This window comes from Fulmarus glacialis, unplaced genomic scaffold (assembly GCF_000690835.1).
Source record: "Fulmarus glacialis isolate BGI_N327 unplaced genomic scaffold, ASM69083v1 scaffold2598, whole genome shotgun sequence".
Taxonomy (NCBI): Eukaryota; Metazoa; Chordata; class Aves; order Procellariiformes; family Procellariidae; genus Fulmarus; species Fulmarus glacialis.
In genome coordinates, this window is record NW_009229932.1 from 15,332 (window position 1) to 32,198 (window position 16,867).

The 16,867-nt window shown below is 43.0% G+C and overlaps 1 protein-coding gene across 1 annotated transcript in view; it reads left to right on the forward strand.

Moving 5' to 3' along the window:
• LOC104081314 (potassium voltage-gated channel subfamily H member 5) overlaps positions 1-16,867 on the forward strand; it is a 44,939-nt gene that overhangs the window by 15,326 nt on the left and 12,746 nt on the right. The window contains exons 3-4 of the mRNA XM_009584008.1: positions 4,485-4,591; positions 9,117-9,245. Of these exons, the coding sequence (XP_009582303.1) occupies positions 4,485-4,591; positions 9,117-9,245 (236 nt within the window). The remainder of the gene's footprint in view (positions 1-4,484; positions 4,592-9,116; positions 9,246-16,867) is intronic.

The following is a 16,867-nucleotide window of genomic DNA, read 5'->3' on the forward strand; positions in this document are numbered from 1 at the left end:
TCTGAGTGAGGCTCTCAGTCCAGATTTGCTATGTTATGTCCAGATTATGTTACATTCTACATGAAAATTGCTTTATATCTAATCTAATGTTTGCTGTACTGTTGTAAGGCGAGTGCTCTGGGATAAGAGTGCTATGGTGCCACACCTTTATTGCAGGTTTCGGAAGGGTCTGTTTTTACAGCTTTTCAGTGCCAAAAATCCAACCAAAGAAAAATACACAGATACAAACAATGTAAATCTAGCCCCTGACTGGGGTTATTGTTGTTACTGATCATGAGCATGATAAAGAACAGTTTATAAGTTTTGCAGTATTTGGTCAATTTGCCCCTGCCTATAAGGTATAGTGCCTTCAAACCAGCTTTCACCCATGCTCTTCTCTTGGGTAGTCCAGAGAGTGTTCACTATATCCTCTTTCTGTCTGTCCCACCCCATACCCTGCATTGGAGCTGCTCATGTGTAATCATTATATGTTATACATCGCTATATAAAAGGCACAGTGTCCACAGGGGTCAGGCTACGTGAATATTGCGTGATAGGAATCAGTGTGTGTTCTTTCGGGGCGCACATGGCACCCAAAATTGCATGGGTAGCTGGGCCTGATATATAGAATAATTGCGATAAGTGAGTGCTAAAATCCACAGGATTTTTAGGTGGAAAAACTTGTGTGCTGGTGAAGCACTGCTGTGCCAAATGAAAATGAGCTGACAGTCCAGGAGGAACAGGGCATCTGCAGTTGTGACACCTCTAACCTTCAATTAACCGTGCAAAAACCCCTGCCTGGAGCTGCACCGGTCGATCAGCCAGCATGCAGGAAAACCACTTGTTTCATGCCCAGTTGCCCACAGTCATGACAACGTATGTCTTCTTGAATACGCTGAAAGAATAAACAGTTATAAAACATTAAAGCCCAGTTCAATGTTGCAAGTAATATCAGCGTTTTCTGGTATTGTTGCTTATCAGTTCAGCTCTGTATTCTCATCAAGCCTTTGGAAGAGCAGGCACCCTTTGGGTGGCTGGTTAGTAGACCTACCCTGGCGTTTTACACTTGGCATTTGCTCCAGGCTTTGCTTTGCTTACCCTGCTTGCACCCGAGAGCCTTGCACTGGGCTGGGAGTAGCTGGTTGCTGGTTTTCTTTTCAAAGAGGAAACCTGCTCTTTGGCCCTGTTTGTGTGTTGCCTTCCAGCTGTACAGGGGGATGGAATTGGATCTCCTTGCTGAAGCGGTTGTTTACAGGTAGCGTTTCCACCGAAGCACTTGCGGCGCTCCAGTCGGCATCTCTGCTCTCCCTTGTCTTGATTTACTGCCGTTACAAGTGGGATTAAAAAAAGTCTGCGAGCGAAATCCTGGCTCCAGTGAAGCTAATGGCAAAATTCCCACCGTGTTGAAAGAAATGGGATTTTGCATGGTGGGTACAGCTGGATTTGAAAAACGTTAGATTTGATACTGGGATGTCATCTCCGTGACCTGATTTTTGTGTATGTGAGAAGGCCGCCTCGCGCTGCCAAAGCTGTGCAAAGCAACCTTGCTGAGCACGCCCGTGGGACCCAGGGAGCTGCACCGTTTCTCCTTAGAAATGGTGCCTGCTCTTTCACTTGCAAAGTTTTGAAGCTATTGTCATGTATCTGTATTTGCTGTTCCTCCTGGGTAGATGTTTGTCCGTTGTAATTGACGCCTGTTCATCCAGCGCTTTTGGATGAGAGCTGGATTGGATGCAGGATCATATACCTCCTGTGCTTCACCTGTCCTCTGTCCGGGATAATTCCTCGCAAACAGCTGTTAAATCCCGTCCGCCCTGGCACTGCAGACCTGGAGCTGTTCTGATGCCGCTGCTCTGGATCCTGACAAAGGACAGAAGAGCACGATGCAAAGCTTCAGATGGGGCTTCTCTGTGCCAGGGGATGCTTTCAAAGGGAGGCGGGAGCCCAGGAGTCTTAAATGACAAATGGTCTGTTTCAGCGATGGGGAAATTATCTAAGATTGTACATTTCTCTGAGTATTTCAGTAAGTCTTGTTTCTCTTTGATAAGTCTATTTTCTAGGTAGTAAGATTCCCAGTAGCAGGGTGGTTTTGGTATTTATGTCTTGTACAGTTTGCACTGAAGGCACTCGACAAGCACTGAATAACAAAAAATATGAGGCAGAAAAAGACTGATTGATTGACTGAAGAAGTAGGAGTCCCTCCATGTGTACAAAATAGGACAAACTAAATTAAAGTAAACCTGTGATAAGCAAAGATCTTACATAACTTACACAGTGAGTGGCTTTGAGGTTTCTTCGGTGCTGTTAAAAATCGCCTTCTGAAAAATGTTTTTATTATTCCACAAGCCTTTAAAATGTCTCTTTATATGTGAAAATAATGTAAGATTTGAGTATTACAGGTTTACTACAATAATAAGCTGCCTTTAATTTAAAACATAAAGTTGATTGATTGTATTCAGCAGCACTAACTGGTATCGTCCACCACTCAGAACGCCAAGTACGATTTGTCATTTTAACACGAATTAATGATGACTTTCTGTATTATAAGCCATGTAAAGTCAAGCACTTTAACAAATTCTTGTTATTTTTTCATTCAGGACTAAGAGAAACATTGTTTTAAATCTCAAGAAAACAAAAAAAAAGAGAATTCAATTGCACAACAGGCGCTGTGAAAACTACCAGCTCTTATTTTGTCTTGCAGACAGGAGAGCAATCTGCTTTGCCTTTTTTAACGCACTGATGAGGTATAGATTTAAAAAAAAAAAAATCAAACTCTTTTTGTTGTCATCGCACGTATGAATGTATAAAAGGTTATCAGCTCAACTCGGGAAAGAAAGGCAGGTCATTTGAAAATGAGCAGTAGGCTGCGTTTTGCATTTCCTAAAGCCGCCGTGTATGTTGGTGATAAGCAGTACCTTAATGAAGCCTTGTGCCCTGGTAAAACCGTTTCCTGACGTCGGTCGCCGAAGTGGCGTCTCCATTACATTGCTGTCCCAAAGGTAACAGTTATGACGTCATTTATGAATAGCTCTCCCTGTGTTACCGGTGAAGAAGCGCCTGTAGTAACATACAGATTTTGTACTTACTCTGATGCCCCACATCTGCCTCCATCACCCATGCTGGGCAGCACCTTCTTCTGGGAGCAGCCCCATTACCTCCCTTGGTTGGCTGGGTAAAGAAAAGATTCATGGTCTGGCCTTCATTGAGTATTTTAATGCTTGCCGAGTCACTAACCACTCTGCTGTTTTATTGTTTCTTTCAGAAGAGTAGACATAAAATAAATGTTTATTGAACCTTTGGAGGTCTGTTGATCAATAAAAGAGAAGCTGCACTGAAACCACAGAGGCACTGATAGCTTTTCTTTTCTCTTTCATATTCTCAGGGTTGTCTGCTGTAGGTTTCAGCTGAAGTTTAAACTGTTCGTGAACAAAGAAAATGGGGGGAAAAAAAAAAGTCTGATCAATTAAAAGTATATTCATCCAAGTGTCTGAAAGCTTTTATCCCATGTTCCATTTTCCTCCAGTTCTGTAATTGGGAATTTGCACAGAGTGGTCTTCGCTTATTTTTAATCCAGGGAACAATGACAGTAAAAGCCTGGCTTTTATTTCCTTACAAAGGTTTTCAAAAGTAAGGTCAGGGGGTTGGGTTTGCTTACACCAGCTGAAAGTCTGACCTGGAAAAGAATGCAAAGATGAGATGGTCGTGGCAAGAAATAGCAGAGTTAAAATTACATTTTTATATTCTTAGTCTGGAGAGGGATGAACCTCCAAAAGCATTTTAATGTTTTCCATATTTTCACTGAAATATTAAAGAAATGCAGTATACAATAAGGAGAGTGAGGGTGAATTTGGTTATAGTGGTAGTAGTGCAGAAGTGAAGCTACACTGAGACAACTCATACACTTGCTTTCTGTGCTGAATTTTCAGAGAATTACAGTCATCACTTCTTATTGGTTAAATCCTCCCTCCTTTTGTAATCGGTGTTTAGTAAAAGGATTCCAATTATCTTATTGTCCCAGGTGCATCTTCACAAGATCAGATTTGTAGCCACCAATTCAGCCGACAGCCTTTACCTGTAGTAGCTTCCATTCCTCCTCCAGAAGCCTTTTCAAGAGGATTGAACAAAATTTGGGAGGTTTTAGAGGTTTTGTTCAGTTTTCTCTGTTTTGACAGCAATATTCTCATGGCCTGCAGCTGTGGCAATAATGATTTTATAGGCTATCAGCTCTTTTTCTAACCATATATCCTTAAAGATATGCTCAGAAAAGCACTTAATGAAACATTACAGTAGATTCATTTGCTCTCATTTACAGTAAGAAGGTGGTCATGGTTACTCACTACTGTAGGTTTCCTTGGGACACTCTAAATATTGAAATGAAGTGTAAATCATAATTAAACTTTGGTAAATGACAGTTAATAGCATCTCCAATGCTTACGCTGTTTAAGGTGACTGTAACAAAGTTGTTGCCTGTCTAGAAAAAAGAGAAACATTTCTTTCTTTTTCAGTTTTATGTATGGTGAACTGACAGACAAGAAGACCATTGAAAAAGTCAGGCAGACTTTCGACAACTATGAGTCAAACTGCTTTGAAATTCTCCTCTACAAGAAAAACAGTATGTATATATTTGTGTATGGTGTTGGGAGCGATAATGCGTATTTAAAGTATATAATAGACTAAAATAAATTTTCATTTTGACATATGGGTAAATTTGGGGCAAGATTTGGAGAAGAAACAGGTATTTTGGTCGCCACAGCTCAAGAAAAGAGCTCTTTTTTCAGGACGAGTCGTTCACATTGCCAAGAACAGTTGTTCCCTGCTGTCCCTCGTCTGACTCCTCCGTTCCAAAATATATTTAGTTTTGAGGATTGTTTTCCGGAAGGGAAACCGACTGCGTTAAGTGAAAAGAAATCCTGAATGAGGTTCTCCCACATCCCTCAGGAAACACCCCCATGTCTCCAGAAGCGAGAACCCAGACCCTGGCTGCCCTGAGGGGATGCTCCCAGCAGTGCCTCTGCGGGGTGTAACCAACACCTTCGAGCTCCAGCGAGAATACTGAATTTGGTGCATAGCCCAGGGATTAATTAGAAAACCAGGGAATTTTGTAACTTAATGAGATGTAGGACCTAAGTCCCTTCCTCTTGGTGGCATTGGGTTTACAGGAGGTTGCCAGAACCAGGGAAGATTTTCTTCAGTTTGTCTTAACCATGAGTCACTCCAGTCACATTTTCTGTCCTGCCACGTATGCGGGTAGTACTTCTGGCTTATCAACGTTATAGCACGTACTAAGCAAAACCCGCACTGTTGTGGGTCTCATGCTGGGCTTGTCCAGTGTGGACATCTCTCCCGGGCTGGTGATTGAAATTCCTGCTAAATGAGCAGCCTCCTCCACCGGCACAGACGGTCTTCCCAAGGTAGAAAGCCAAAACTGTCGGATGAAACATGCTCCAGAAAAACCGGTTCCTCTACACTGGGCAGACCAAGTCTAGTTGACTGGGTCGGTGGCCAGGTCAAACACAAGCCAAGAGCAATCTTGACGGAGATGTTTTCTTCGGTTTGGCTTTCCTTGCCCAGTAGAGGATGCAGCTCCTGTGGGGTCGGGGAGCTTCCCCCTGGTTCAGCTGCCTGCAGCCCGGTCGCTGAGGCTACGTTCCTGCCCGGCTGGACTTTGGTGCTGGCATGGAGCACCTTGCTGGGATGAGGCTGGAGGTTTCCTCTGCATGTCATGGCTGAGGGAAGGTAACGGTGTGCCTCGGGAAGGAGCTAACTGTGCCTGACTGCCGCATTTCACTGCAAACTCACATAAACCTTTCATGACATTGAAGAGAGCATCCCGGATACCTCGTCTTCTTGAAACAAACTCACACGCTCTATGCTTTATTGACACTTTCCCTTTTTAGACTAAATCTTCCTGTATGTGCACTTAAACAGTAGGAAATGTCTTTAGATTTCTCCAGTTAAGCCTGCTCCAAAGCATTTTAGCCAACACTTTTTAATTAAAAAGAGAAGCAAGAGCAGCTCTGAAGTCCAGCTGTTTCTGCAGGTGACCAGGAGAGCCGTCCAAATGACCTCTTTTTGGTTCCTCAGCATATGGATGTGTCTGTTCTCTAGATTTTCTGCTTCTCTGCCCGTTTCCTGGACAGGTCACCTGGACGTCCCCCCACCTTAGGGGAGTTTCCTGGGACAGGCTTGTGTTGGGTATCTTTGCGGGTGGTGGTGCCCAGCACCGCCATGCCCTGCATCCATGTGATTTCCAAAGAGGATCCAAGAGACCCAGTGCTCTCCCTGACCCTGGCTTCTCTTATTAACTGGGCTGGCAGCTCCTGCTCTAGCACGAGCCAGTCCGGAACTAAATTCCTTTCTATTTTATTTAACTATAAAAAGAGGAAAGCCTTCTCTTGGTGACTTTTCTGTAACAAGCCAGTCGCTTTTTGCTTTGGGTTTTAGATTGCCTGCTGGAGCTTGATGATGCCTCAGAGATTTATTGAGCTGCAGTTGCCTTAATAAAATCTTCACCTTTGCCCACATCTCCAAGCCTATCTTTTCCGTAAGTTATGCAGGATTATAGAAGGGCTTTATGGAAAAGTCCTCATATTTCTTTTCAGGCTTGAGTCAGTTCCCATCCATAACATCTGTTGTCAGCTTCCTTCTCCATCACCCGAAGCCCAGAACTTCAACCTCTTGCTAACACTAATAGGTTCACCTTTTGGCTCCAGTTCAGCATCTGGTTTGCCCAGGGTTTGCTTCCATTAGTTATACTCTGAGCCTTGCAGAAGAAGGTTCTTCAAGAAACTGCCTACTTATCCTTCTTATCCTTCAGGCTGAATGTTGGAGTAGATAAAGAAGTAAGGAATAAAGAATATTCTTTATTTGGTCTGTTGGTATGAATGAATACACTTCTGTGTGTTGTAGAATACAATAGAATATTCTGTAATACAACGTAGAATATTCTGCAAAATGTAGACAGTTACTCTGTGGAAGGGCTTGTGTTTATCACCTGCAGAGACCCAGCTATTGCCTCTCTCCTGCATGGAGCTTGTTCTCAGAGCACCCTCCCGCCCACGTTTTCAAACTATAGGTCCAGAGGTGCCGTGTATTTTGCTGATGTGGCACAACGTTTTTTTTTCTCACCCATTCCTTTATGCTTTTGGCAGAGGGAGATGTTGAGATTTTCGGGCTGCTTTCCCATCCTTTCCTTCGGCACAGAGATGATCTTCAGGAGCTGTTGTTCTCAGGCAGCATCCACACGACTGCTGACTTCACGTGCCCCCTTGGCATTTTAACCCAGCTAGCAGGTTTCAGGTTCAGACCTGAAAATTTGCTACAAATTTCTTCTACTTTACTGCATTCCCTCATATATAGTCGTCAGCTCTACCCACTCAGCTATTCAGCAGCCATGAATAGCTGTATATGTATATACATGTTGGTGTATATATATACATGTGGGTATCTATGTGTACATGTGGGTAATACTCAGGAGAGCTCTTTGCCTGCTTTTGCCCAGATTGCTGCTTCTACAGCAGTAGCCACCTTGCCTCTGTATTTGGTTTTTATCGGTGCTGTTGTACAGGTTATTTTGCCTACTTACTTTCAGAGCTTTTCAAAGGGTGCCGATGAGTTGCCAGGTATAAGTGCAAGTACAGTATTACTCTAGAGAGCTGCAGCACTCTGGTTTAGAAGTTACGAAAAGAGTCTTTTATCTTGGGTTAGCAACTGGGAATTGAGATAATCAAGTAATCAGCATAATGGCTCTGGAATTATCACAAAAAGCAGTCCCCCATCTCTCCCACTTCTCCAGTTTATTGCCAGTGAGCTACTGGTTTAATCCCAGTTCAGCAATGCTGAATTTTGTTATGAACCCATGTGGATTTTAACCTTCCCCACAGTAGTCCTAGCCCAAATGGGTTTCATTGCCCTCTGGGCATCTATCCTGCAGTTCTGGCACAGCTCCCGGACACAGTGCATTAGAGGAGATTTGGGGGGGCCAGTGGTGCCCGTGGGATAACAGTGGGCAAGCGGCTTGTCTCAATGTGTCAGCTCTCAGGCTGGCATTCGGACAGCTCAGGAGAAAAGCCATTATGTCAACTGGCTGAAAGCACATCAAATCCCAAAGGTAATTAGCTGGCTGTGAAGGCATTTATAGTGCAGAGTGTGTAGGTGCAAGTTTGGGAGGGAGGGGACACGGCCGTGGGCATGGAGCTTTGCCGGATGGAAAGCATCTCTGACATTCATGTCCCTGCAGGTCAACAGGGTGTTTCTAAGCAAATTGCTTAAAGTCTTTTAGAATTTCGCTCCTCACAGAGCAGCCCTGCATGTACACAGGGGACTGCCACGTGCCTTTCAGCCTGGGAGGAAACAAGGCCAGTGTCAGCTCCTGGGCACCTGCAGGAGCCCTGTGTGAACAGTGAGGATTTACCAAAAACTATGCTAACCACTCCAACACCCAAGGCATTTTTTGGCTGTTTATTGGATGAGTGGTAGGATTTGAAATATCTTTTGTATTTTATTTCAAAAGCTGAATAGAGAAAACTGCATTGGGAAAGCTCCACGGGGCAGGACATTGAGGAGGTGGAGGGTATGACCTGAAACACAAAAAGGAAATCGAATCTCCTGATTTGTCCTGCTAGGACGTGTAGAGTCTTATGTCTGGATTAGCTCAGGTCCTCTTAAATAATGGAGTAGCATAAAATTTGGAGCATTTGACAGTATACTCCATCGGTTTTGGATTTGATAGCTCCATATTATGGGAAGAAGGAATCAAAGATACCATCCATCCATTTTTTCTTGCCTTCCTACCTTGCAGACACTGTTTGTGAGACATGCTGGGAAAAAACAAGAGCAAGAGGGGAAGAATAATATATTTTATTTCAGAATGGAGATTTATAAAGCCTCCTGTGTCTGCTTATCATCTAATTAGATTGGTATCATTTCCCCATTTTAATGAAGCCGCAAAAATGGGACTATGTTGTTTTCCTTTGAGGAGGTAAAATTAAAAGATCTGGAAGATGTAGAAATATTGAGATAAGGTCCTAAACTACACGTGTGTTATAATAACGTATAAATGATGAAGTATTCTGTGTACGGGCTGGGGAAGGTTTGTGCTACACCACAGTCCAATGTCACCTTTTTCTCTGCTTCAGGAACCCCGGTTTGGTTCTACATGCAAATTGCACCTATAAGAAATGAGCATGAAAAAGTGGTTTTGTTCCTGTGCACTTTTAAGGATATCACTTTGTTCAAACAACCAATTGAAGATGATTCAACAAAAGGTAAATATGAAATACACTATTATTTTTTGTAAATGATAAAGTACATGCTTGAGCTCAGTCCTGTGACAGGGACATGTCATGCCTGCGATCTGTGTCTTGAATTCAGGAAATGTTTTGTGACCTGTCAGAGTTTCAATGCCACTCTGCTAAATTATTGCTTCAAAATAAAAGATAAATCACCATGAGTGGAAATTCCCTAACAACATTTTGCCAGAGTCACAAGCCTTCCTTTCTCTTTGTAGTTTCACTACAGCTGGCATTTGCTAAAAATTACATAGTTTTGAATCATTTTAATGCTGTGTTGTTTTGGGAGACCTTTCTCCTAAGGGACTGGTATCTTTTTTTCAGAAAAAAAATAATTTCAGCTCCTTTGTGCTGAGATGCTGATATCTCCTCTCTTTCTCACTCTTGGAGATGAAATGCAAAAGAAACAGCCCATTTGGGTCCTTTATTACTGGCCAGCAATGTTGACTGCGTGGCAGCGTACCTTGTACTTGTTATTTAAGAGCTGCTGGTGGTGGTGTTTGTTGAGATGTGCCATGCTCTCGTCACCTCACAACCTTGCACAAGAGGGAATTGGTGGGGAAGGGTGCAGAGGATCTAGCAGCATCCTCTGCTTTGGTTATAAGACGTGTGTCTTGTCTCATGTTTACATGTGTATTGCTCTGGGTAAAATAATGCACACTTACATAAAGAAGGGCATTTATGCTACAGCATCCACATCCCATCTTCTCTTGGAAGTTGCCTTCTGATGATCAATTCCTTGCAATATTTTTCTCTTTACGCTTGGAGAAGGCTTGATTTCTCACCGAGAGCCGTGTATGCTCTAAACCGTCTTCTTTAGAATAAACTTGGTGCCATTTGAATGCAAACAGGATTTAAACTAATTTCTTATGATCTAGATAACACTTCTTATATGTGTTTGGATAACTGAAAAGTAGATTTATAAAGGCAGACTTAAAATAAAATGAAAGGCCTCTCTTTGGGCTAACACCAAATATGAGAATTTTTTTGTTTAGAGAATATTATCCGTAAAGTTGTAAGATCCTGATATAGGAATACCTTCTCAGCCATCATAAGCTTTACTGCCTCTACAATTTAGTTAGCAACCTGCAAATGTTCCTTTATTTCACTTTCAGCTCCATAATGTGGAATTCTGCTGCCTGGAAATAATCTGAAATTTTTAGGATAATGCCAGTTCATTGAAAGGATTTTAATTGTAGAGGTCTGAAGGCGTGGGACTGGCTCCTTGCTGCAGTGTATACAATATTAGTGGGAGCTCATCAAGGAAAAAGCCAATCTTTGCAAGGATCCTCTTGTAGGATTTCCTATTTGATGCTTTCTGGGGTGACCAAGATGTATCTCACATGGAACCAGCCCCAACCCCCCGCCTCCCCTTTCACCAGCTCTGCCCTACTTTCTGCAGTACGTAGTTGTACTGGGGAGTGTGGGGCTGCAGCAGGACAGGGAAAACACACTGAAGGTGGCTCCCAAATGCAGAAATGATGAATGGTGCCTCCTTCGGTTTCTCAGCTTGGGAGGTTCATACTCTGCTGCCTTCCCTGGGGAGGCAAGGATGTGCTGGGGGGGGCTGAGCTCTCCCCCTCCCCATCTTGTGGCTGAGGAGGGGTAGAATCCACCTGGCATCTGTTATAGGAACAATATATGTTCCTTTGGGAAAGAGCAATAGCTGCGAAGTGCGTAACTTGTGTACTGCTGTTCTCCAGTGAAGTGTACCATTAGTTAAAATGCCATGCATTAACTATAGGCATTGCAAAATATTGTCGTCAGCAGCCGGAGAGGTTTGACTGCATGTTTAAAGAGCACTTACTTCTGTCAAAGTCATACTTTAAAACAAAACAAAACAAACAAACCAAACCGAAACACCGCAGAAGGGAGTACAGCCACATCTCTCAAGTGCCTTTAAGGCATGTGATTGCAGTCTTAAGAATTTGCTCAGGGTGCTTTGATTAGAGCATTGATTAACATTGATCAATACGTCCAGCAAGCTCCATAATTACAAACCATTGACCTGATTTTTTCCTCTCCTTTTGCATAAATTAGAGCTTGTCTTTTATATTCTTTGTATTAAAAAAAAAGAATTCAAATATTTGCACCATTTTACTACAAGGATGGGAAAACATTGCATTACCCTCCGTGTCTCAGCTGGGTGGATCTGCAGGATCCCACAGCACCGGGATCGCAGTGTTGGTTTGCCAGACGTAGTGCTATGAGAGATGCATAATTCATTGTCCTTGCCGATAACGTTACAATGTGCTTAGAAGCTGTCAGGCCACTTCCTTTTTGAATTATGAGATTGGTAAGCATATACATTACAATTTAGTGGAGAATTTTTAAACTTTTGTAAAAAGCATTTCAGTAAAATACTGCTGTTGAGTGCTGGGATTTGTCATTGAAAGAGCTATTTTTTTCCTTTTTAAAAGAAAGATTTTTCTTTGGAAATTCTGCCAGGACCATGCAATACATAATACATAAGTAACTATGGTGCAGATGAGTTACTGTCTATTACTTATGGGAGCAGTAAATTTGAGATAAAAAATTCAACAGAAATAAAATATTGATGTGATTATGCAATAATCTCTCCGTACCAATATATTCTGCACTGTTCGAAGGTATGGTGCTTTATTGTGAAGCTTCAGTGTATCACGCTCCTACGAGGTACAAGGATTTGGTATTTAAATCATAGCAATGGGTGTATCTACACTGCAGGGTGTCTGTGTGTCCTGGCTCCTGGAAATAAATGGTTGGGTTTGCCAGATCTGCTTGTGGTGGCTGCAACACGGTCGGCATCTCATGTAGACCTTGCAAGGGAACAGCGGTTCCGGGGGACAGGGAGCGGTGCCCCGGTGCTGAGGATGCAGAACTGCTCAGAAGCGTTGAGGAGCTGCTTGTGTTTGTGAAAACAGGACATACAAATAAAAGAAAATAAGTTGTCTTACTACAAAGCACATTGCAAGGGAGAGGTGGGATTTTTTTGCTCAATATAGGCTCAGAACCATGCTTGTTTACAGGCTCAGTACAAAAAAATACAGTTGACATCACGGGGACTAGCCCCGTGTGAGCAAGGGGAGTTAGGGAGGTCTGGGCACTGCGGCAGATGGTGTATCTCTCTGCTTACCTGTGTGCTCACCGTTTGCTGTGTGTTAATTCTGTCAGGGAGGAGGAGGAGGGGGCTTTGCTTGCAGGAGGGAGTAAAAGTAATGAAAAATTTTCCTGGGTCACCCAGGAGACTCTGAATTTGTTGCAGTCCAGAAAGCTGTTGAAACTTACTGGACTGAAAGCAAGACTGGAGAAAAGAGATATTTTAAAAAGAGAAAAGAGATACTTAAATGCTACCTTCCTCTAATAAAATATAGTGGCAGAGAAAACCTTGTTTTCTGAGAGGGTGCAGGCAGTTTGACACTAAAGATTTGACTGACTTGTTTTCTTGTTACCCATGGTGGTATCTATTATCTCTGGGTGATGTGTGGGTGATGTATAGCAATGTTACAGTGACCAAAAAGTACTGTTGTATCCTTGTAAATGGAAAATCACTTAAAAAGCATCTAACCATGCAAAAGTCAAAAAAAAAAAAAACCAAAAAAACCCAGCATCTCAAGTAGAAGCCGTGAAGATGATAACGGAAGGAAACATTGGCCACGTGGTTGATGTATTCACTCCTGGGTGAAGATGCCACCGGCAGTTGTGCAGGTCTGGAGGGTAGGGACAACACCCTCCGGTGACTTGGTTTATGGTTCGTAGTGCCCCAGCTCCTGAGTCGGTGGCTGGATGAGCTGTGGGTGGTGGCAGTGTGGAAGAAGAGGCGTGAGAATTAGTGATGGGGCAGGAGATGTCACAGGACGTGATGGCTGCACTTGGTGGTCACTGGGACAATGCCTTATTTTCTGGTGAAGGAGCTGTGCCCTGTTTGTCGGGTCTCTCTTTCTTTCCTTCTCCTGTTCCTCTTTGGTAATACGAACATTTGTCTCATCTGGATTCAGTACCAAGCAATAGGTCGTACCTGTGGTGGTGGAAGGCCAGATCTCCAGGTGTCTTGGATGAATGCCTTACACAGCAGAGGTGGAAGGCTATTACAAGCATTATGTATTTTCTTCCAGAGAATAACACCCGAAGAATCTTCTTTTTTTATGTTTGTAGCATTGTAGGGTCACAGTTGGATGCTTTTAACAGTGTGCTGTGCTTTTATTCTGTCTTTACCCAATGGCCTTTTAAAAACATCTGAAGACTTTCAGTCCCTCCAAAGACACACAGGGGTAATAATCTTATGTTTATTTGTTGGAAAAAAATGAATCCATTTTTCTGGGCCCTAACTATTAGAAGGGCAAATGGGGCCACTTAAAATGTTAACAACATTTGAAGCCAGGAGTGCTGTAGATTATATTGAACTGAAAGTTTTAAGGATAGCAAAAAAGACTGGCATTTTTTGGATAATGGTGGAGTTTCACCTGGTTGTGCAATGGCTTTATTTCCTTTGTTGTCATTGGTGAAGAAAAAATGTGACCTCTAGGTAAACGTGGAAGTTTTTTCGGCTAGTATTCTCACTGGTTGTCTTAAGTCTCTTTTGAGTGAAATATCAGGCTTGTCAGGTGCTGGAAGTGATCGGGAAGTTCTGGTGAATACTGGTGGGACGCTGAATTAGGATACGAAGCTGTATTAATGAGGCCCCTGCAACTCAGGACTGTGTGCTCTTAACAGGTGGGATCTGGAGATGGCACAGCAGTATCCTGAAGTTGGTTGTGGTTTTTTTTTTTTTTTTTTTTCTCAGTGACACAGCCAGACTTTGATAATCAAGACTGTCTGGGACAATGCTGTAATGCTTCCAGTGATATAACTCTTTATGGTTATATAACTCTATATAATGATACAACTCTATCTCGGAGTGTGACAGGGCTATAAAAAGTGTAGCAGTTGCAGAAATACGCACTTACGCTTGCTAATCCTTGCTAAGCCTGTAATTCTGATCCTTTTTTATCTTTAATAAGTGCAAGTTATTAAGCACATATAACTAGTTGCACATGGGAACTTTCTTCCTTGAGGGGGGTATCAATCCTGGTGATAATAGAAGAAGTGGGTGGAGGGATTAGAGCATGAAAATGAGGTTTCTACCTTTAGCTGAAGCACAGTGTACCCTGTTGAATACATCACCTTGACAGTACTCCATAGCAGTAATTTAATAGGTCACAATTTGGATATCTTTACCATGTTTTTATTGCACTTTTCCATGGCTGTCATGACAAGGGTCTTGGTGCCATAGAGACCCACTTGTTCTGGTGCTGTTTCCTATTGCTCTGATCTGCAGAGTTTCACCCCCCAATGCCTTCAGGCACCAAGGAGATCACCTCCGTCTCTCCGTTCTCCCCTGGGTCTAGCGTGCAGCATCCAGGGACTCCCGTGCCTTGAGAAAGGACTTTATAGGGGATGACAAGAGAAGTGGTCATTTGCCAGGACTCCAGGTGGGCTTCCAGTGTCAAGAGTAGACAACTCAGAGGAATGATGCTAAGATACAGTCTCTTGTTATTTGAAACCATCCATTTTGGATGGGCACAGCTTGCTAGTAACCAGGAAGACCTTCCGAGGTCGCTTTGCTCCTGTTCCTGCAGGACAAGCATCCTCGTTATTGTCTTCTGTGACATGCTGGTGGCACTTTCGGCAGACACTGCTAAACAGTCGCTAAACCCTGAACAGTCACGAAGAGGTAGTTGTTTCCTCACTCCTGGGGGTGACACTCCCAGGCCTTATTTCTGCCCTCCTCCTTTCTCGCTTTGCTGCTGTCAGAGACCCACCGTGATGAAGAACAGATGATTTCCATATCCAGGGCTGTTTAGTTTCCTTCACAGAAATCAAGTACTTTTCTGAATCTGGGATTGCCTTTTGAGGCTTCATCAACAACCCACAATGCACATTAACTGTCTGTAAATTTCTAGAAGTTTAATGTGCAATGAGAAAGAAATCCTGCTAAAAAAATCAAATCTAACCCTGTGAGAGATTGAATTAAACTGGAAGCTGATCTTTAAAGCGGTAACTGTTTGCAGATGGATACACTTTCTAGGTAGAAAACTGAACATTCATAAGCCATATATTAAATAATAAGTATAAATTTAGTAGAGTTAGAGAGTTTTAAGAGTCTAATCTGTATATCACAGACCATTACATTTCACTAAGTTACTCCTCTGCTGAAAAAAAAATTACGTTTAACGAAACCATCCCCTCCAAATATCCAGTATTGATTTAGAAGTCTGAAGAGGCTGAGGATCCACTTACATTCCTTCGTATTTTTCTTGCTTTTTCATTACACTAATTGCTTTAAAAAAAGCGTCGTATTTAAATTAACTTGGCTTCAGCTTCTTGCAGTGACATCTTCTTATGCATTTTTCCCACTGTACTAAAAAAGTCCTATTAAGTCACTTATACATATAATCAAGTCATCGCTCCACCTTCTTTTGATTAAGTAAGTGAGTTGAGCTCCTTAAAGCTCTGTCTAGCCTGAATTTGGAGGTTGGGTGATGGCAGATACAGACATTTTAGCTGCACTTTAATCCAGCTCATTGGCAGCGGTAGGGATGAAGCCGTGGTGACACGGATTTCAGTCTCCCAGGTCCCAAAGAAGTTTCTGCAGCCGTTATTGTAGCCAGGGGGGTTCACAGCTAACTCCTCCATATCACCCATTGCTCAGCCTCTCCAAGCCTAGCTCTTACCATTGTGTATCCAAGGAGTAGGTGAGTTTTTGCCAAAGCAAACCACATGCTGAATTGCTCGTCTACTAAGACCTCTGGATCCTTATCAGAACTGTTCTTTGCTAGGGACGTTTCCCCTCCTGTGCTGGAGATAAAATTTGCATTGCTTTTGCCTAGATATCTGATTGCCATTTAAAACACATTTTAGTGGCACATGCCCAGTTATCAAGCACATCATCCTGCGTGACTGCCCTCACTACTGTTTAACATTCCTCTAATCTTCCTGTCATCTGGGCATTTTATCAGTCATTTTATAATGACTTTCAAACCATAGAGAAAAGCACTGAATAGAAGGGGACTTGCCCACTGGGGTCCAGAAGGCTGTTTTTTTTACTATTTTCCACTACTCTTGTTTGATATCTGCCAGATAGCAAGTTCTTCATCCATTTAACCTGTAATTTACTGAACTGGTAGTCTCAATATTTTGTCGAGAGTGTCACACAGTGTCAATTCGGTGAAGATTACTGTACAAGAGGATTTGGCCAGCGTGTGGCTCTCGGGTGATTCAGATGCAGCACCGGGATGAGGTGATGTTATGGGATGAGCGCTGTGTCTGTGCCGATTTGGGAGTTGTTGGGTCCTTGGCTGCAGGTGGGAGCAAACCAGGGGCAGCTGCTGAGGCTGTCGTCAAGTCAACGGTCTACATTGCTGCCCAGTCCAGCCCCAGCAAGGGAGCACTGGTACGGGGAGCTGCCCTGGCTCGTGCCTCTCTGGCGTACATCGTACGTATGCTTCGGCTCCGGCTGGCTGTTGCATTTGGCTTGCAGCTTGTTCTATCAAGGCGTTTGGCTGTCTTCCTGAACCAAATTTCTACTCTTATCAAATAATGAAATTAACATTGTGGGGCATTTTACATCATTCTGTATT